Source organism: Cotesia typhae, unplaced genomic scaffold (assembly GCF_013202065.1).
Source record: "Cotesia typhae breed Kobodo isofemale line unplaced genomic scaffold, CoteBio_Ctyphae scaffold_13, whole genome shotgun sequence".
Lineage (NCBI taxonomy): Eukaryota > Metazoa > Arthropoda > Insecta > Hymenoptera > Braconidae > Cotesia > Cotesia typhae.
In genome coordinates, this window is record NW_027423774.1 from 18,682,475 (window position 1) to 18,703,758 (window position 21,284).

The 21,284-nt window shown below is 31.3% G+C and overlaps 7 protein-coding genes across 8 annotated transcripts; 2 read left to right on the plus strand and 5 right to left on the minus strand.

Moving 5' to 3' along the window:
- The first annotated feature begins 17 nt into the window (after nt 1-17).
- On the plus strand, nt 18-1,802 carry LOC141535488 (ras-related protein Rab-18-B). 2 transcript variants are annotated; one of them, XM_074255437.1, is made up of 5 exons: nt 18-34; nt 267-669; nt 820-937; nt 1,028-1,345; nt 1,432-1,802. In XM_074255437.1, the coding sequence occupies exons 2-5, from the start codon at nt 596-598 to the stop codon at nt 1,582-1,584; spliced, it is 663 nt and encodes a 220-aa protein (XP_074111538.1). In that variant the 5' UTR covers nt 18-34; nt 267-595; the 3' UTR covers nt 1,585-1,802. The 2 variants fall into 2 exon arrangements, with proteins under 2 accessions (XP_074111538.1, XP_074111539.1); XM_074255438.1 differs by lacking the exon at nt 18-34 and having other exon boundaries at nt 261-669.
- LOC141535487 (protein RCC2 homolog) lies at nt 1,797-5,376 on the minus strand. Its single transcript, XM_074255436.1, has 6 exons — nt 5,239-5,376; nt 5,007-5,138; nt 4,624-4,839; nt 4,316-4,556; nt 3,388-4,235; nt 1,797-3,296 (listed from the first exon to the last, which is right to left on the minus strand). Exons 3-6 carry the CDS (start codon nt 4,828-4,830, stop codon nt 3,126-3,128), a joined length of 1,467 nt encoding a protein of 488 aa, XP_074111537.1. The 5' UTR covers nt 4,831-4,839; nt 5,007-5,138; nt 5,239-5,376; the 3' UTR covers nt 1,797-3,125.
- Nucleotides 5,377-7,065: 1,689 nt separating this feature from the next.
- On the minus strand, nt 7,066-8,543 carry LOC141534610 (mpv17-like protein 2). The gene is made up of 4 exons (XM_074254047.1): nt 8,037-8,543; nt 7,450-7,961; nt 7,259-7,384; nt 7,066-7,181 (listed from the first exon to the last, which is right to left on the minus strand). Exons 1-4 carry the CDS (start codon nt 8,062-8,064, stop codon nt 7,170-7,172), a joined length of 678 nt encoding a protein of 225 aa, XP_074110148.1. The 5' UTR covers nt 8,065-8,543; the 3' UTR covers nt 7,066-7,169.
- A 420-nt stretch (nt 8,544-8,963) lies between these two features.
- Nucleotides 8,964-10,054, minus strand: Rpl37-1 (ribosomal protein L37-1). The gene is made up of 4 exons (XM_074254048.1): nt 9,968-10,054; nt 9,546-9,681; nt 9,386-9,470; nt 8,964-9,104 (listed from the first exon to the last, which is right to left on the minus strand). The coding sequence occupies exons 1-4, from the start codon at nt 9,968-9,970 to the stop codon at nt 9,053-9,055; spliced, it is 276 nt and encodes a 91-aa protein (XP_074110149.1). The 5' UTR covers nt 9,971-10,054; the 3' UTR covers nt 8,964-9,052.
- An 82-nt stretch (nt 10,055-10,136) lies between these two features.
- Nucleotides 10,137-12,373, minus strand: Eif2bgamma (eukaryotic translation initiation factor 2B subunit gamma). Its single transcript, XM_074254045.1, has 4 exons — nt 11,588-12,373; nt 11,200-11,512; nt 10,396-10,613; nt 10,137-10,315 (listed from the first exon to the last, which is right to left on the minus strand). Exons 1-4 carry the CDS (start codon nt 12,262-12,264, stop codon nt 10,159-10,161), a joined length of 1,365 nt encoding a protein of 454 aa, XP_074110146.1. The 5' UTR covers nt 12,265-12,373; the 3' UTR covers nt 10,137-10,158.
- Nucleotides 12,374-12,497: 124 nt separating this feature from the next.
- Nucleotides 12,498-14,506, minus strand: LOC141534609 (N(4)-(Beta-N-acetylglucosaminyl)-L-asparaginase-like). The gene is made up of 5 exons (XM_074254046.1): nt 14,089-14,506; nt 13,860-14,016; nt 13,517-13,742; nt 12,940-13,241; nt 12,498-12,862 (listed from the first exon to the last, which is right to left on the minus strand). The coding sequence occupies exons 1-5, from the start codon at nt 14,204-14,206 to the stop codon at nt 12,610-12,612; spliced, it is 1,056 nt and encodes a 351-aa protein (XP_074110147.1). The 5' UTR covers nt 14,207-14,506; the 3' UTR covers nt 12,498-12,609.
- Nucleotides 14,507-14,709: 203 nt separating this feature from the next.
- Nucleotides 14,710-20,892, plus strand: Wdr33 (WD repeat domain 33). The gene is made up of 9 exons (XM_074253550.1): nt 14,710-14,979; nt 15,149-15,654; nt 15,732-16,001; nt 16,075-16,226; nt 17,684-17,781; nt 18,081-18,441; nt 18,515-18,726; nt 18,796-19,146; nt 19,227-20,892. The coding sequence occupies exons 2-9, from the start codon at nt 15,295-15,297 to the stop codon at nt 20,702-20,704; spliced, it is 3,282 nt and encodes a 1,093-aa protein (XP_074109651.1). The 5' UTR covers nt 14,710-14,979; nt 15,149-15,294; the 3' UTR covers nt 20,705-20,892.
- The last annotated feature ends 392 nt before the right edge of the window (nt 20,893-21,284 follow it).

A 21,284-nucleotide genomic window follows, 5' to 3' on the forward strand; every position in this document is an offset into this window, starting at 1 on the left:
GCTACAGTTAAATCTATTCATTTATTCTAGCAAGGTATTTCTACAGTTTATTCCTATATATACACTATATATTTTATTTAATATTTAATATCACGATCAAATAACAATTAGATACCCATACATCTTGAAATTTTATCTAGAGTAATTAAACAAAGATTTATAGGCTGTAAATTTTAGTTTAAAATCTAACATTGACTGACTTTTATTGATGTTTGTAAAACTTTTAATTATAAAAATGTTTACTAATTATTTTATTTTTTATTTAGGTTAGAAAATCAAGATTTATTTATTTTTTTCGACTTGACACATCTTGTGGGTGAAAGAAATTTATTTAATCGACGACAGATCAAACTTTTAATTTTTTTTTTTGAGTGAAGAATTAAAAAAAAATAATAATAATCAACAAAGACCAGATACTCGGAAGATAATGATGAAATATTTTATTTTTTACTACGTCATTGTTTTATTATTCTGGAAAAGTTGATACGCAGAAGATTAGGTTATTCCATGAGCCAGCTGACTGACAGTTGATGTGAATTAAATAAATTAAATGGTGTAATTTGGAGTTTGTTACTAGGTTTTATTATTTTTATCAATGACAATGGATCAAGAAGTTTTGACAACTCTAAAACTACTTATGATAGGTGAATCAAATGTCGGAAAATCAAGGTAACTTAAAATTTTATGGCTTTGTATGTAGTCTAATAAATTTCTGATAAAGTTTTATTGTTACACTAATAGAAAAGTTTTAAAGTCTATTGTTCAAGCTTTGACTTGCGATAATGTATTTTTTATCACTAATTGATAATTTATTTGCAGCATTTTATTGAGGTTCACCGAAGACGAGTTTAATGAGAATATACAGAACACTGTGGGTATGGATTATAAAACAAAGCAAGTAAATATTGATGGCAACGTTGTAAAACTTGCAATATGGGTAATTTTAATTAATGAAAATTTTTTTTTAGATCTAGTATATTTTTAAAAGCTTTTTAAATAAATAACTTTTAAAAAAATTTATCAACAGGATACTGCGGGTCAAGAACGATTCCGTACCTTGACACCTAGTTACTATCGTGATGGCCAAGGTGCTATCTTAATGTATGACGTTACCGATCGCAATACATTTGTAAAATTAGAAACGTGGTTAGATGAATTAAATACATACTGTAATAAATTGGAGATAGTCAAAATGGTTGTTGGAAATAAGATAGACCTGCCAGATCGGCAAGTTTCTACGGAAGAAGGTCTAAATTTCGCACGAAGACATCAGACACTTTACATTGAAAGCAGCGCTAAAACTGCTGACGGTGTCAAATGTTGTTTTGAGGAATTGGTTCAAAAAGTTTGTTGATTAAATCGCTGAGTCTTTGATAATTAAAGATCAAAGTACTCATATTAAATTAAAAGTACAAAAATTGATAATTACAGATTTTGCAAACACCTGGTCTGTGGGAGCACAATAATTCATCCAGGATTCAAAATATTGCTGGAGGTGGTCCTCGTCAACGACTAGGAAAGCGTGGAATGCTATTGACTGATGATCCTCAACCCCAAGACGCTTATACTAATTGTTATTGCTAGGTTTATTCGTGCGTACAACATTTATACACAATTTGAGTGGATATTTTATTAATATTTATTATTATTTGTAAATAAAAAAAAAAAAAAAAAAAAAAAAAAAAAAGTTTCACACCTTTTGCATTATTAATTGCCACGCAAATAATATTGATATAATAAAATATAAGTGACAATTAATTGTTATAATTAAAAATTAAAAATATAAAAACAAAAAATTCAAATTTTTAGTTAATTACTTTTATTTAATTATTAATATAATAACTTTTCGCCGGTTTGTATTTCACATATGAAAATGTGTTCAAGTACATAGTAATTGTGCGTTTAATTTATGAGAATATTCTTATTATAATCTAACGTGTTACAGTTTATACCGCTATAATATTTATTTTTAAATACATATTAATATAATATAATAATAATAACGTTTATTAATTATTATACAAAAAAAAAAAGTAAATTTTTGTTTTTACGTTAATATAAATATCTGGCAGTTTCATTGTCTGAGTTACATATAAATATTGAAATGGGGTTTTTATTTTTTATTAATTTCGTTTTGTTTTTTATTTTTTTATTTTTTTTTCATCTTTAAATCTATACATACTGCGAAATACAATCAATACCTAAAAAAATAGGTATTTTATTATAATAAATAGGGAGACGCTCGTCTTGGTTAGCGACGAGTAATGGAAGAATCTTTGTTTTACTTACGTATAAAAGTAAATGCGTTTACGCGGTAAAAATTAATCATCAATTAATATTAATAGATTAATCATCAAATAATTTACTAGTATAAACGCCGACTCAGGTACCTGCGCATTGTGTAGGACGATGCCGAGAGCGTTTTTATACAATAATAATAATAGTAAGAATGAGAAATAATAATTATAATAATAGGAATAATAATAAAATAAAAAGCCAATATGAGTAACAGCCCAATGACAATACTTAAAAATAAAATGGTTAAATGGAACTAAAATTACAGCAGTCAAAATGATGCTCAGTCAGGCAAAATACATGATTATAAAACTGTAACATATTTATTAAATATATATGACTTATTTTTCTCAGCATCTATCCAATTGAAAATACTATTCTGAAAGTGCTTAACTGATAATAGTAATCGATGTAATTCTTGACCCCGTTTGAATACTATATTTCGCTAATTATTTCAAGTTGTTATTTATTTACTATAAAAATGTAAAATTAATAGATATATTGATTTTGTTCACTCTCAATTTATTTATAATTTTTTATTTTTTATTTTTTAAGAATATAGAGTGTATATGTATTAAGATGTCATGGGTCATTTGGCGTCAACAGCACATTGTAGACAATTTGATCAATTCCATGTTAATTGTTTTAATTATTATTATTATTATTTTTTTTTTTTCTTTAATGGTCTGTGCTTGAGATCCGACGCTATATAAAGGCAATTTTATAAGCGTAACGACCGTATATGTATATTTAATGCCAGAAAATTTAAAATAATTATAAAAAGATAAAACAATTTAAAAAATGTGAGAGTGTCTGAGACAATAATCACCTTAAACCGAGTATACCCCGAGTTCTGCTATTTTAGCTTTTTCTTCTTCAGACTCGTCTCTACAAATCATTAACGTGTGGGAAAGTCCGCAAGTAATAGCAGTTATGTAGAGGCCTTCCAGCGCCTTGACCTCCATTGGCGTAGTCGAGGATTTTCTCATTTCCCCGAAGCCCTATACAAATTATAATAGTAATTATTAATCAATGAATAGCGCTTCAAGCGATACAATATAAAATAAATAATAAAAAAATAAGATGACTTACAAGTTCACCATAAGTAGGACTAGCGCCCCAGGCGATAACCGACTCATCAGCAGCGACGACAACGCTGGTTTGCGAGACACCTACGCAACGAATCTCCCAGCCGGATAGATCAGGAATAGGCTTTGGATACATGTTGGCTTCTCCAGTTCGTTTAGTCTGACCAAACATCAGAGCGGAGCCATGAACATTGATAGCAATACTGTAAGTACTACCGCAATGGACGGATCTGACACCACGGCTGGGAGGCTCTAGGAATTTAATCAGACGTGGTACCAACTCGTCACGCTGCTCATTGTGTCCCAAACGTCCGACTCCACCAAATCCCCAAGAGAACGCCCGGCTCTTGCTGTCAATAGCGACAGTGTGATGATAACCGCAGCTAAAGTCTGTAATTTCAACTCGATCTAGTGGTATCACATGACCGTCTTTGCTCTTCTCGACGTAAAGAACGATCCTCTTAGGTACCTTTTCAAAATGGAAAGCCATTTTTGAGTTTGTTATAAAGTACTTTCCGTCGGTATTGTGGCCAAGTGCTCCATACTCGGGACTTCCAAACGAGTGAAGGCCACCCTTGATGTCCAAAATCATGGAAAATTCTGCTCCGCAACCGACTTTGACAATAGGTGCCCCAGTGTATTTAACCTTTGTAGCAGTAAGTATAGTTGCGTCGGACTTTCCAACTCCACATTGACCTAGTTTATTGTCACCAGCTCCGAAAACGATACCACGACTAGTTAAAAACAAAGTGTGATTGCGTCCACATGCTGCTGCGATCACCGTGTGTCCTTTTAGGGCTTCTACTTCTGTTGGATCATCACGTCTCTTCACGTCTCCAAGTCCCAATTGTCCTGTTGGTAAAAAAATAATCATGATAAAAAAAAAAAAAAAAAATTTACAAACGCATACTTAATAAAAATATTAAACGTACCTTTGTCATTTTTTCCAAACACCAAACATCTATTGTCTTCAGTGACAATTACGTTGTGTGATGATGAGGGTCCTGAAGCAATCAGTCTCACTCGAGTTCCGTTGAGATTCTTAAATGTATGCGGCGACCAAAGGCTTTTTCCGACGTTAGCCTTCACACCTTTTGGCGGTGCTTTGCGACCAGCCATTTCCCAGTTAGTCAAGCCACACATCAGCAGAGTACCAGGTTTACCCCATCCTCCCTACAGAAAACAAATAAATAAAGATATCAAATAAAATAATTAAGGTTTTTAAAAACCAATTATTTACCTCAGGAGCTCTCAGTTCCGGTATGCTGGAAACATCAGTCAAATCTTCCTCAGCGGCGGCGTCTTCACCCCCGTCAACATTGGAGCCGGCATCAGCATCCTCAAGATCAGACGGACTGGAAATTTCATCCTCCTCGTCGTATTCAACTTTCTTAGCTTTACTTTTTGGCTTTTTACTGGTTGAAGTATTTTTTCTTTTCGTCGACATGATTGACGGCTGGTTGGTTAAAATATACGGTTATATATATGTATAAATTGTATAAAGAGTATCAGTATGTTTGTCAATAAATAGTTATCAAGGATCAATTGTACTGATGAGGTACCACACTGATCATTAATAATTATTGATAAATACTAATATTAATAATAAATTAGAGTGTATACTTATAAAAACGGTGGTAAATCTGAGTTTGAGGATATATAATGACAACGATGCGGTAGTTTTCGCGTCGTCGTTAATCGCTTGGCTTTGGAACGCTGCTCCTGCCTGCTGTTGAAACGGTACCACTACCACTCCTATACAATATAGAATACAATACAATACAATACAAATACAAATGGAAATGCACATCTATATAAATACTCATATATACAAGTAATATTACAGGATACACACCTTGTTGTTTTTTCCCAGGTTAAATATTTGTTAGTGTTGTGTTTTGTGTATAGCTGTATTTAGTCTGTGTGTACTTGTGTAGTAGTAGTGGGTTATGCCGTTGGGACGCTAGTTGATGCGATGATGCTACATGTTTTAAGGGGGGACAGAACGGCTTGAAAGTTGAAACGACTGCCGTTAGCTTCCCATTCTTCTCGGCATCCCCACTACACTTTTATTATATATGTACACCACCATTACTCTTACTCCTCTTACTTCTTCATGAAGACCGTGTAGACGACGCTTCATTGCAATGATATTTATTGCGCGCGCGTCCATTGATGGAAATATCGGTATCTGTTTCATATCTCATATATATATATATATATATATATATATATATATATATATATATATATATATATATATATATATATATATATATATATATATATATATACATATACATATTGTTGACTCCCACGTAATGAAGAACCGATAAATTTCTTTGAGTAAAATATTAATTTACCTTCGGAATTTTTCGGACTTGTTCGCACAAGCTGTCAATTCTTTTAAGCGGTTAATTTAAAATGACACTGAAATTAGCAGACTAAAAATTTTTTATTTTTTAATTTTTTTTTTAATTAAATTACAACTAAAAAAATTTTTATAAAAAATTGCACTTGTACTTTTTCAAGTTTGTTACATGTGAAATTTTTTTTTTTTTATTGTTTAATTGAAATTTCTTTAATAAAAAATTTCTAAAAATTTTGAAATGTCAGCTAACTTCATTTTCATAATTTAAAATACTAACAAGTTTTATCAGCTGATATCTTTTATCATATTGAAGTACGAAAATTAAGTTAGCCAACACATAAAAATTTTTATAATTTTTTTTAATTAAAAAAATTATTGCAAAAAAATAAAGAAAAAATGTCATTTGTAAAAAACTTGAAAAATTATGAGTGCAATTAAAAAAAATATTTTTTAGTCATAGTTTTATTAAAAAAAAAAAAAATTAAAAATGTCGGCTAACTTTAGTATAATTAGTGAAGTGTTAGCTGATAAAATGTCAACTTAAAAAAATTTTTCAATAAATTAATTACAATAAAAAAATGCTTCTAAAAATTTTCACTTGTAATTTTTATTAATTTTCACATGTGAAACTTTTTAATTAATTTTTAATTAAAAAAATCAAATAAATTGACAGATGCCTGCTATCTTCAGCAAAATATTTTTTTTTCTTCTGAAGAATGTATTATTGATGATTGTCAGTACTCAGAAGAATAAAAATGAAATTTAATTAAATAAAATTTTTAATTTAGTCCAGGACACTCATTCAACAAATACGATGGCGCCAAGATGACGAGATTGAGGTTGCGATAAAAAAATCATATCAGGTAAAAAGATCTTACAGGTTGTGCAATTACATAAATTTTATCAATTTATTGATTTTATTTTTCACCTATTTGCACTCAGGCGACTGTCTAGGTAACAAGTTTTTCCGAGTTTGTTTTAAATCTCGTAATTTTTCTTTTTGTTCCAAGCACGTGCTCCAACCAACATCGCAGATAACAAAGATTATTCCAGATTGTTATTGCGGAAATCTATTTTGTTGTGCCTCGCACTATGATAAGATACTACTGACGATCGATGATGAATTAAAAATTGATTTATTATCTTTGTAAACTTTCCATTAAAAAGAAGTCAGTGCGACATGGTGAAGACTGATCAGTTAAGTAAAATGAAGATCATCAGTTGGATCTGATTAGGATCTCGTTTAAATTTTTTAATTGTCTTAATAATTAAGTAACTTATCGGACACTTGAAAAAAATAATTAAACCTAATTAATTAAAATTTATATTTATTGATGCCAAAATATTATTTACATATTTATTAAACATTATCAGATAAAATTAAGTAGGTGACATTTAAGAGCGTAATCCAGTTTTTATTCAGCATCCTATTGATAAAATAGATAACATTTTTAATTCTGAATTGATTAGCAGTATTCTTAAGCTTGAATAAAAAAATACTTACATATTTTGTGTGTGATAAAAATATGTTGTAGAAAACATTCATTAGGTTGATATAAATCACGCGGTATTGCATTGGTATGAACAAAAAATTGACTATTTGAGTGGGTGGCCAAAAACAACAATCCACCTGTAATTAAACAAAAAGAAAAAAATTTTAAATTTTTCAATATTTAATTTAAAATAAAAACATACTTTATAAGTCTCTAAAAGTTTTGCCAAAATTTCCCCGTATATCAAACGAAGATCTCGCTGCTCGAGCATCTCATGCCCGAAGAAGAAAATAGAAAGACATGTAGGACTGGCAATCACTTGGTCGAGGAATGTTTTTTTAACAACTGACGTGGCTGTTTTTCCTGGCAAAAATTTATCCAAAAATCCGTAAAAGTAGTGATGAAATGGCCCTTGGATTATCCCGATCATTGTCATATTTCGAATGCGGATGACGTCAAAACCACTGCTCGCTGAATCGTCCTCGAATTTATTGGTCAGATTTACCAGCTGATTACTCTCATTATCATTGTTGAAATTATTCGAGCATTGGACAAAGAATAAAGTATTTTTTTTATCATCCATTATATCTAGCTCCTGATCAGCAGACACTTGTAAATATTTACGTTTCCATTGTTCGCTGCGCTGCTGCAAAATATCCCCAATACCCATCATCAAGCCACAACTCACGGTGTTTGTGACTATGAGGTATTTTCCTGTTAAAAAAAAAATAAACAATTATTTAAAATTATAATTATAATTAGTAAAGAAATAAAAAATAAAATTCTTACCAAATACGATACTTTTTATAAAGTTCATTTATGTTTGGATGGGATTTCTCGAGTGATAAATATTAAAACTGTTGAATTACCAGTTCAGCAGTCGCTCAACTTTATTTCCTTATTTAATAATATTAAAATTAACGTTACTTAATATTTTCTTCACCAAGGCAATTCTTGATTCGTTGACGTTTATACATGGGCAAAATAATTTTACTTGATTGAGGCCGTGGCATAACGTTCCACGACTTCCAAATAATTTTTTCAAAACTTGGAGCCGTAGTAAAAGACCCCGTTGTCGCAAAACTCTTTTGTCACTGACTAGAGAAAACAGCAAGCAGAGTTCAATCTGCTCCCCATTCTAGAGCAACCGCTGACAGTTACAGACTGACATTTCATAACCACCGACCCAGCTAAATACCTTTTCGCCCTGTCGAGATGTTGATCAAAAGATTCTTCTTTCGCGTTTGCGCGTTCAGACACGCGGTGAAAAATAAGTTCTTTCACCTATTTTTTTATCAATCAGCTGCAAAAAAAAATATAAAAGTACAAGTACTTTACTTGATCACCTCGGCGATCGACGAGTGCAGGCGTCAAGTCCATCTGACTTCCAGGAAATAACCAAACGCTTAATCTATTGAACTCTGATCGTATTTGCTAGTATCTTAAACTATTAATTTTTAATCAATTGTTTGCGCTATTGAAAACAAATAAAGATAGGTGATAGAGCGCGTTAGAAAATTCTGGAATAAAATTTAAAGAAAATTATAATAATTATTTTTAAAAATACACTAAATACTAATTTGTATCCAATCAAACTGTTTTGCTTATCGACAATTGATTAGGACCTTGTATCACTGAAACTTGAATATCTGATACTAAAATTTTTATCGATAAATGGATTTAAAAAATAAAATCAAATACTTAAAAAACAATACATTATTATTTAGAGGATATTCCTTTTTTTATTCAAGTTTATCTGCCGTAACTTAATTTAAGTTGTTATAATAATAATAATTGTTATTTCATTATTTGGCAGCAACAACTATCGTTTTAGGTAGTCCCTCTCTGAATCCGTTCCTGTAAAAAATAATCAGATAATTAATAAAATTAATTAAGATTAAATAAAAGATCTCAATTGAGATTAAAAATTAAATTAGCTGATATCAAAATTTTTTATAATTTTTTTATTGAAAAAAATTGTAAAAAAAAATTGTAAGAAAAAAAAACTATAAAAAAAAATTATAAAATTTTACAGTGTAATTTTTAAAAAAAATTTTCTTACTTATAAATTTTGATTAAAAAAATTAAAAATTGTCAAATGTCTGCTAATTTTGGTATAATTATATGGCAATACTTACTTGAACTTACGCCGGACGATTTTCAAGTGACGCATACGGCCAGTACCAGTGGTCTTCCTCCTTTTGGCTTTAACTGACCAGTTGTCTGAAGACAAATAATATTTTTATTGACTGAGAACTTGTTAATTAATGTTTAATTTATATTTTATTAATAACTTACAGGATCTCATTTTCTTGGCTGGGTATCCACACTGGGCACATTCAGATTTCTGGATGTGATAAGAGCTACGACCACATCTCCTGCACAGAGTGTGGGTTTTATTGTGGCGCTTTCCAAAACTTGATGTACCTTTCGTCTGAATTAAAATAAATTAGATTAATTATTATGCTTAATATTAAATTATTAAAATTTTTTTTCACCAACAAAAAAAATAGTTAGGACATGTCACATAAACATTTGACAAACCTAACCTATTTTTTTAATCACATGGATTTATAAACAATAAAATCATGTTAATTTTACAACTATTACGTTGAATAATTATGTCAAAAAATTATAAACATGTTAATTCATTAATTAACATCAAAACTGCAAAGATTACATGAAATATTTTGGATTTTTATTAAAGAAATTAAGCTCACCATCTTGAAAGGAAAATGCTCTCACGCAAAAGAACTAAATCGCTGCTGATGTTAAAATCGACGTGCTGCCCCGTAGAGGGCGCTCGTTTTTTTACCGGAACTACTAACACGCGGGAAAATATTTAAAAGAGGTATTGATGAGGATATTTAAAAATAAATAATTCAATAATTAAGAGATAAAAATTTATTTATTAAATTTCCATAAATCTATCAGATTCTGTCAAAACTTCACGCGAGTGATTGCTTCCTTCACGCACGACATGTTGAGTACCAACGAGACAATCTTTCAATTCGCATCCTTCCTCGACAATACAGCCATTGCATAAAATACAATTTTGTATAACACACCTGGAATATTTTTTAATTAATTAGTAAACATTTTATAATAAATTCTGTATAAAAATTAGTAAATTAATTAAAATGAATACCTCTCTTTAATAATTACATTTCCCATGATAACAGAATTGGAAACGCGTGTCTTGGGTTCAATAATCGAAGCTGGACCTATATGTGAATCTTTTACTGATGTTTTTTCATCAATTAACGCTCCTTCGTCGACATTGCAATTTGAAATTTGAGTACTCTTCACTGTAGAGAGTGGAGAAATCGCAGGTAATGATACATTGCTTGGTATAAAACCGGATGTCTGAAAAAAAAAAAATAACACTTGACAATCTTTTGAATTTTTTTTTTTTTAAACAAACTAGGTGTAAAAAATTCCATTTATAATTTTTTAGAGAGTTTTAAGATGAAATTTTTTTTATATTATTTATTTGTTAAAAAAATTATCAAATAAAAATTTGGTAATTATTTACAAGTGAGGTTTACCATTTTAATTTTCATTTCTTTGAACGAAATTTTTTTTTGGAAAAAAATTTATAAATTTTTTAACTACTTTTCAAAAAAAAAAAAAAATATATATATATATATATCAAAAACATTAAAAAAAAAAAAAAAATAAATAGAAATTTTATCCAAAAACATAAAAACTAAAATTTTTTCCAACTTTTAAAGATATAAAAAAAGCTATTGAAATATTAATTTTTTGATATTTTCGATATCATCACCATAAATCCGTCGTAAACACAAGCAGATTAAAAAAAAATTAAAAAATAGTAATTTTTCACCTCGATTTTGCCAAAAATAGATCTAACCCTATTTGTAAACAATTATCAAAAATTTTTATAGTGCTAAAAAAATAATTTACAAATTAAGAATAAAGTTAAACTTACCATACTATTGGCAAATCTATACATTTGTACAGTATTGGCTCTAAGTCCACAATTATTAGGTATCATGTAGGCATAACACCTAATTATATCATCATGATAAGCATTATCAAGGTCAGAATCATGATCATTGAAAGCAGACATTTTTCTGATCAAGGTATCCAGCTTGCTTTCAACAGCAAAACGATAAATGTCATCTTTAAGATCCATTTTTACTACTGAGGCATTTTTATCGTCTACAGATGGCTTAGGTGGACGGCTTAGTTGTTTTTTGACGATGTAAGGAAACAATTCACCCTTGAGAGTTCCAAAGCTCCTGAAAAAAAATTATAATTAATTGTTTTTATCAATTGATCATTGTATTATTTAAAAAATACAAAATTTTATTTACTTGTTGTGTACCAAAAAATCAAGAACCCATTTACTGATTACATAAAAATGGGCATCTAATAATTTTGAGTGCATGGTAAAATTAGTATGTTTTTGGAGTAATTTCTGTGAGATATAAAGATCTTCTTCAAAATCTGACGCAGAAGCTAGGAAGACTAATCTATTGGTTTTATTATCTATCCCAATGAGATCTGTTTCAGGTTTTTGTTTATTTTTAGGCCCTGGAACGACAAAAGTCGAAGGTATCTTGGGCAGTGGGAGCATGACAGCAGTGATGCTGGCTTTATTTCTTCGATATAAATTCAACACCTCTGGAATATTTACATCAGCAATTAAATCACAGGAAACAACGATAAAATCCTTGTGAATTTTATCGTGAATGTATCTAACAGCGTCAGCTGTTCCCAGATCTTCGCTCTCTGGAATACCGACCAGCTCCAACTTGATGTTTAAATTCAACTTGTCTAAAGCAGCTGTTATTTCTTTTTTAGTATTTTCTATTACGATCACTATTGCTTCGGTGAATCCAGCGTTCTCCAGCGATTTTAGTGAATACCAGATCATTGGGACGTTGTGAATTGGTAAAAGACACTTTGTTTTTCCTGCTGTTAATTCAGTCATTCGTGATCCTTTACCTCCAGCTAACACCACCACTTGAAACTCCGTGTATTTGGTCATTTTTAATTAATTAATTTTTTTTTTTTTTTTTCACTTATTTCTCAAGAAAAGTTTTTTGTATTCTGTAATAAACGTTTTAATGAGGCAATACGTAACAATAAATGATAATATAACCTCAAATAATGTTGACAATGGAAGCAAGACTATTTGAAGTTCTTGTTTAGCTCAATGAGATCGCTGTTTTCTCTATTTTTAGCGGGAAAATTATAAACTATCACAAGAAGACTCAATAATTTTTTTTTAAGAATTTAAGAATTTAATTTTTCAAAAAAATTTTTTTTTTACTCAGCATACAATTGATGAGCATTGATAAAAAATAATATAACTAATTGAAATCAAAAATCCTTAAATCATTTCCACTTGATTCATAACATCAATACAATTCACTAAAAATAATTTCGGTTTTCCAATTTTCTGGTTACTGACATAGAAAGGAAAAGAATTGAACCCATGACAAGCTGCTCCGTACTCTCCATTCTTATTTAGCGCAATAATAGCTCCGCTGAAATTAGGATAATGTTTAGCAATTCTTGTGACTGCCACCTCAGCTGCTTCGCTTGGACTGGCTCTTCGACGCATTTCTTCAACAGCTAGAAAACTAATAACACAATAATTAATAAGTTAATTGCAATACTTTATAAATATTAATTGAGAAAATAAAAATTTTTTACGTACCTAGGTAAGAAACGCATCATTACATCACCATCTCCAGTGCCAGCAGCAGCGCCAACTTCTTGATCAGCGTAGGCCCCAGCTCCAGGAATTGGCGAGTCTCCAACACGTCCAGGTATCTTGTGGTTTGCTCCGTTGGTTGATGTACCAGCTGCGATTTTTCCATTACTATCCATTGCAATTACACCGATGGTATCATGATTGTCTTCATGTATGTCGAAAGATTCTAAATAGTCATTTTCGCTCTTTTGCTCTGGTAAAGGAGTGTACGGACCACATGAAGCCGAAGGATTGGGGCTGACATTCTGTAATAAAGAATCTTTATTAAAATTAGATTATTTTATATGAAAATTTAAGTAGCAGATTTTTCATAATTTATAGAACTTTCTTAGAAATAAATTACTTCAAAGAAAAAAATTAGAAAAAAAATTGACAAGAAGAAATTAAAAAAAAAAAAAAAATAAAAATGCAATTTTTTAAAAATAAATTTGATTGTTAAATAAAATTAAAAAATAGTCAAGTGACTCCTAATTTTAATATTAATTATTTTATGTGAAACTAATTATTAGTTTAAACAAACCTTCCAGAAATTAGGTTGACATGCATTTTTAATCCAGGATTCCCACATATTTTTAGAGAAATTGGTTGTCAGCGATTCTTGTTTGAATCCCATTTTCAGAGCAAAGTCAGTAGCAAGAGATCCAGCCAATAGAGTATGCTTTGTGTTCTCCAGGACTTTTCTAGCAACTGATATAGCATTTTTTATGTTTCGAATCCCACCAACAGCTCCGACGTCCATAGTTACTCTAATTATACGATTAAAATTATTTAAATTGACTTAATAAGCATCAAAATTTTAAAAACTATGAGATGTCTGTAATGATAATGTAATTTAAGTATAATTTATTCAATAAAAAAATTACCCATCCATAATCATAGCGTCCAGTGTAGTTTCACCGAGTTCATCAGGACTTCCTCCATATCCAACCGTAGTACGACACTGCTGTTCTTCGCATAAAGTACAGGCACCCTCGATTGCATCTATCGCACTTTTGTGATCTTCATATAAAATTTTCCATGCTTAAAAACAAAAAAATAAATATTTAAAATTTGGAGCAAAATTATGTAGCAGCATATTAATAAATTAAGTACCATACTCAGTAGCATTCAAATAATCCCATGTAATCACCACTAACGACGGATCACTGTTTATTGATAAAAATTGGCTAGATAATATTAAAAACAAACTTGATAAATTAAGTAATGTCATTTTGACGGTACAAATATAACTGCGGTTAATTGTTTGCGATGAGAATTTATATTACAGATAAAATGAAAGAGGGAGTTGATAAACCGATGGAATTTTTCAACTTATCACCAAGATTAGAATTTAATTACAAAAATAAGTCCAATGGTTATTTATTATAGACTTTTATGTCAAAAATCACAGATGATATTTTTAAAATTTATTTGAGCAATAAAAAGTAAAAAATTTTTTGAAGTTTTTATAAATGACAGCTATGAAAAATTTTTTAAATTCACTATTTATTTATTTTATTTAAACAATATCATCTTTATTATTGTAAATAAATAATATATATTTCAATTGAAATTTTTTTATTACATTAATTATTGAATAAGTTTAAAACTGTCAAAAGGCGGGCTTTTAATAAAAATTTTAACCGGACTTACGATACTATACCAAAAAAGTTTCATGAAAACGGGCACAAAATATAACCTGTAAAAGTATACTCTCTTGTTAAAGTTTTCTAATCATCCGCCGTCGACGGACTCGTCGCAGTGGTATTTATTCGTCGTTTGCAACGCCAAGTTTTCGTAAACTTTGAAAATTTACTTTTTGTTTAAATATTTTTACTGTAAAATAAAACTATTGATGAAAAAATTAAGCTGAGTGAATAAATAAACTTCATAAATTAAAGTGTACAATTAATAGTTCAAAAAATCTTTAAATATATCTATATATACGTATGTTACGTGTGTGGGTGCTAGAGACTTAAGTTTAAGTAGGAGCCACGCCGTTAAGTAATTATAAACAGAATTATTTATAATAATAATAATAATGATAATAAAGTTTAATAATAATTAACAATACTGATAACATTTAAGCCAAACTATTATAATCATTATTATTATTATATTATAATCGTATGTATTATCGAGCATACGTAATTGATAATTGAATTGATTGCAGATAGACTACTTGAGACGAGTTTGAAAATGGAGACACCCATTAACTTGAACAATTCATTTCTAACCTAAATGACGATGATTAAAACCAGTGAAAATTATTTTTGATTAACGTGGAATTATAAAAAAGTGTTATTTTTATTAGTTAAAATGTCGACAAACGTTCAGTTCGCGAATCCACCCCCTCCGGCGGGGATAAGTTTGCCCAACATGTCAGTACCACCACCGACTGCTCCAAATTTATCAGCACCACCGCCAAATTTGACTACAATAAACACCGCACCTGGAGGATTCCAGTCTCAACAGCAGCAGCAGCAGCAACAGCAGAGGTTTCTCAATCACCGGGACAACACTCGGGGATTTTTTAAGCCCTTCCGGCCGTATCACGCTCCAAAGATTGTTTCCGGGAGTCAGGATGCCCTGCAAGACGAGTTTGATGGCAAGAGATTGAGAAAATCGGTCATGAGAAAGACAGTGGATTATAATTCTGCGATAATTAAAACTCTGGAGGTGATTAATCACTCTAATTATCAATTTTTATATTTTTGTGTCTTCATTTATAATAATATTAATTATTAATTTTTTAGAATCGTATATGGCAACGAGACTTCCGCGATAGACGACCTCTTCAACCGGACGTAATGTATTACCCAGATCTTTTACCACCTCCGAGTTACGTTGACAATCCAATCAATGCTGTAACAACGAGGTTCGTCAAAACGGCGACAAACAAGATGCGTTGTCCTATTTTTTGTATGGCCTGGACTCCAGAAGGTCGACGACTCGTCACCGGAGCTTCAAGTGGTGAATTTACCCTCTGGAACGGTCTTACCTTTAATTTCGAAACGATTCTTCAGGTATGGTGTCTTAAAGTATAGCAAATGTTAATTTTAATTGTTATTTATGTAATAAAATTTTGACCTTGTTCAGGCACACGACAGCCCGGTAAGGACGATGGTTTGGTCACACAACGAAAGCTGGATGGTGACGGGGGACCACTCCGGGTACGTCAAGTACTGGCAGAGCAACATGAACAACGTCAAGATGTTTCAGGCCCACAAAGAAGCGATTAGAGGACTCAGGTATATCATCATCCACCACTCTAGCCCTTTCGTTTCTCGTGACACTATGCTATTTATTCGAACTACTATTGTCTTCGTGTACTGCTGGAGTGCTCCAAGTCAAATGGACTTTCTGTTACTCTGTTTTCTGCGATGGATTAAAATCATTTCTCATTTTTACCGCGATCCGCCATGAATTTTCCATTATCTATTATTTTAATGATAAATAATAACAATTTTATTGAATTGATAAAGTTTTTAAATACGCGATTAATTGATGGTAGGGGTTTGTCAGCGCTCGTGGTCCGGAAGATCTATTGTGTACGTATGAGCGTATGTGATCTCGGCCATTAGAAAAATTTAGTTAGTTTCTAATTCATTTTTTTTTTTTTTTCTAAATCTTCCATCTTAGATTACTATTATTATTAATATTACGTATCTACAAGTTACATCACTTATCGTAAATAATTTTTTAATTTTTCGTGGCAACCCTTGCCGTCAATTCGCGGAATGCTGTATATTTAAATAGCGGGCGCAAATAAATGTCTGTAATTGTGGTTGATTGCAAATAAACTGAAGCTGCACCCCATCTAGATTCCTATTGACCATTCATAAATATCTATATATATATATATATATATATATATATATACAAATATATACATGTATATATTTTTTCATATACATATTTGATGATAATAATGATAATAAAAATATAATCCTGCTTCCTTATTTACAATTATATCCAAATGGAAATAATATATTATAATAAAATAATTTTTTTAATTGTTTTTGATAAATAAAATTTTTGGGGGGGATGTATTAATTATTTTGAGACAATTTACAGTAAAGATATCATTTTAGACGTAGGTAAATTACACATGTGCATGAATGTGATTATGCAAGTGAGAGAATGGGGGTGTGAGCGCAGCATTTTAAAATTAAAATTAAAGTTATTTGATGTACACATTCCCTCTCGCTATTTTTGTATTTAATAAAAATTGAATTTATTAAAGTGAAAATTTTAAAAGTAAAAACTCATGGAAACATCTACCGGTGGTCATGTGGCATCGACAATAAATTTTTATCCATTAATAATAATAATAATATCAATTAAATTACTCGTGTGCCAGGTATGACTATCGGAGATTATTATTCGTTCGTAGTTGCTCCCTTTATAACGAAACTTTAATGATAGCTTCTTATTATTTATTAACATATAAATAATTTAATAAAAAAAAATTAATTACGGATCATTCTAATAAAAATTATTTCGGTTTTATTAATCGCGGGTGTCGTTAAATATTTAAACATCAGTTTCAGCTCTGTTTAATTATATAATTACTAATTAAATAATAAATTACAACACAATATTTACTTAGTTATAAAACTATTATTTATAAATTAATATTAGTAATTGATAAATAAAAGTTGCGGTCGGCGTGGTATGTAATTATTATGTTTTTTTCGGCGGGTAGTTTCAGTCCAACGGATCACAAATTGGCGACTTGCAGTGACGATGGCTCTGTCAGAATTTGGGACTTCCTACGCTGTTATGAGGAGAGAACACTCAAGGGTATAAATTTTTATTTATTTTATATAATTAACACTGAAATTAGAAATCATCTGACTTGGCAAATTTTTTTAACAAATAATTTTAGCAAGAAAAAATTTTTTTTTAATTTTATCTAGATCAAAAAAATTATAAATGCAATTTTTTTAAAATTATCTAGCCATAATTTATTTAAAAAAAAAAATCTGCTAATTTCAGTGTGATTTTATATAATTATCTATAAAATTAAAAAAAATTATTATTACAAATAAAAATAAGCTAAAAATAATTAGAAAAAAAGATAACATAGTATTTGTACGTAGGTCATGGTTCGGATGTCAAATGTGTCCATTGGCATCCCCAAAAAAGTCTAGTCGTCTCTGGAAGCAAAGACAATCAGCAGCCCATAAAATTATGGGATCCAAGAACTGGACAAGGGCTGGTGACGTTGCACGCTCACAAGAGTACAGTTATGGATATTAAATGGAATGATAACGGAAATTGGTTGGTGACAGCGTCGAGGGATCACTTGCTGAAGCTTTTTGATCTGAGGAATTTGGGTCAAGAAGTTCAAACGTTTCGTGGTCACAAAAAAGAAGCTTCGAGTGTCGCTTGGCACCCGAGTCATGAAGGTCTTTTCTGTAGTGGAGGTAGCGATGGCGCTATTCTCTTTTGGCACGTCGGGTAAGTTTCAATTAAACAAACTGCTTAATTTTTTTGTTAATTTATAATCTAATAAAATAATATTTTATTGCAGAGCTGACAAAGAAGTAGGTGCGATTGAGCAAGCTCATGACAGTATTGTCTGGACATTAGCATGGCACCCACTAGGACATATTCTCTGCTCCGGCAGCAACGACCACACTTCAAAATTCTGGACCCGAAATCGTCCAGGAGATCTCATGAGAGATAAATATAATCTTAATACCCTGCCTGCTGGAGCAGCTGGCATTGATGATCATGAGATTGGTACCTACTTTTTTTTTTTTTTTTTTTTTTTTTTTTTTAACGAGACTAATTTTTTATTGACAATTCTAGCTGACGAAGCTGCAGTGATCCCTGGAATGGGTCCTGAGGACAAAATAAACGAGTTCGACCTTGAACAGTCAATGGAAGAAGAAACTTCCCAAGGTATACCTGGCTTGGACCTCGATCACGCGGCAGAAGAAAGTAAAAAACTCGCAGCGAGTAAGAAAGTACCGTACAGCAAGCCTATTCCCCGGAACTTCCAAGCACAGTGGAATGAAATGGAAGCTGAGGATCCAGAGCAAGTGGAAGCATTGAACGCTATTGTCAATCAGTTAATTGAAACTACGCCAGGAGCAGTGCCTTTAAATGAAGTCGCTCCTAATGCTATTATTTTATACGGAAAAATAATTCCTGTTGAACGTAAGTTTTTTATTTACTTCTGAGTGTTTTTTTTTTTTTTTTTTTTTAAGGAGCATTATTTTAATTGGATTATTTTTCAGCTGGGTCAAAACTTTCTGAAGCGATTGTAAAAGGCAACGACGCTATAAATAAATTAATAACTGCAGGTGAAATAGAAGAACTGAGAGATGTCGCAATAAACTTGCCTGAAGAGACAGAAATAGAGGAAGACTATTTGCAAGATGAAGGCGAAATAGACTTCACTAAAGTTCCAAATGTAGATTTACCACCGCCACTGCCTAGTTCGAAGTTTGCTCAAAATCCGGAATTATTGAAAGCCCTAAATTACGGAGGGAAGCGTAAGTTTGATCAGTTGATCGCGTGGACTGAAGCAAATTCAACTGAACGAGGAAATAAACAGCATCAACCGGTGTTTGGGGCTGGTGGAATGTCTGATGATTCATTGTCGAATAACGACAGTGATTTAAGGCAAATGACTGGTATGAAGAACCCTCAAGATATTAATTACTTTGCAAATCAAGATGAGGATCTCAGGAGAATCAATAGTGTAGATAATCGAGGAGGAATGGGTCGTGACGAGGACATGAGGATGAATGTCGCTTCAGCAAGTGGCCCAGGAAGGCCACCGGGTATGATGATCAATGAATTTGATATGCGTAATTCATTTGACATGAGGAATTCGTACGGTGATAGGGACTTTAGGCATTTAGGACCACCTCCAATTATCGGTGGGTTCAAAAAGTCATCCATGGATGGCAATGACAATTTCGGAAGTGGAGATATGGATCGCGATGGACGACAAAGATCCTGGGACGACGACAAAGGAATGAACAGCAACGACAGCGGGCGTTCTAATTTCGATAAGCGCGATATGTCTTCAAACATGCAGAACAACAGCATGCAAATGTCGATGGGAAATATGTCTTCAGGAAACATGGGATCGAACCATCACAATATGCAGAATATCAGCCCCAACATGCCCCCGTCGATGATGTCAATGATGCCTCCCCATCACCAGCAGCACCATCAGATGAATCATCTTTCTAATATACAAAATAAAAATAATTCGAGCATGATGGGAGGCAATGACAACAGCGGCCCGATGCCGCCACACATGATGCATATGTCGAACTTTGGACCCAATGGACCTCCACCCATGCCTCCCAACTTCGGGCCTAACTTCCGACCGCCCAATGGAAATTACGGACCCAATCCACCTTACAGGCCCAACCCCATGGCTCCTTTTGCTCCTAGTCAAAATATGCCATTCAATAACAATTTTCCTCCGCCAAATTTCCGCGGTCCGAATCCTGGAAATAATCAGATGTCCAACTTTGACCGTCCGCCGGGTTTTGGTCCGAATTTCCGCATGTCAGGTGGAAACCAATCTGGACACGGATCCGGCGGGGGTAATTTTAATTCGGGATATGGAAAAAATTATAACAACAGCGGAGGCGGTGGGGGTAACATGGGCAGCAGCGGCAGTGGTAATAATTCTGGTGGAAACAAAAATGGCCCCAATCGTGGTCAGAGATATAGAAAAAATGTTCCAAATTAAATGATAATTTACAGTGACTTTCTTATTGAGTGATTAATTAATTGATTGATTAAGAATAATAACAATAATAATAATAATAATAATAATAATAATAATAATAATAACTAAATTTAAATTGTAATATATTATACAGTCCATTGAGTGATCTGTCGTCTTTTAAAATAATACCGGGTCATTTTCACGAGTTGCCTTGGAGTGGAATTATAAATTTATTCCAATACGAGGAAATACCCTATTATATATACATACATAAATAATAATATTGATATTAATAAGTAATTAAAAAATAAAATAGCAAACAGGCAATTGCGTGTACTTGGAGAAGATAAGGATGAAAAGATTGATTCCAGAAGACAATTTACTTAATAAAAATCAATTATCCAATATAATTTTTTTTATTTACTGAAGTAATTGCTGGATTAAAATTAAATAACTCATTTGTGTTTAATATTTTCGATTCTAATCTTTTGGAGTTATTTTATTTTTTTGCAGTAAATTTAATTAGTTAATGATTTAATTAGAGGTATAATATAAATCTATTAAGTATTTTTATAATTTATAAAAATAATAGTTTAGTTAT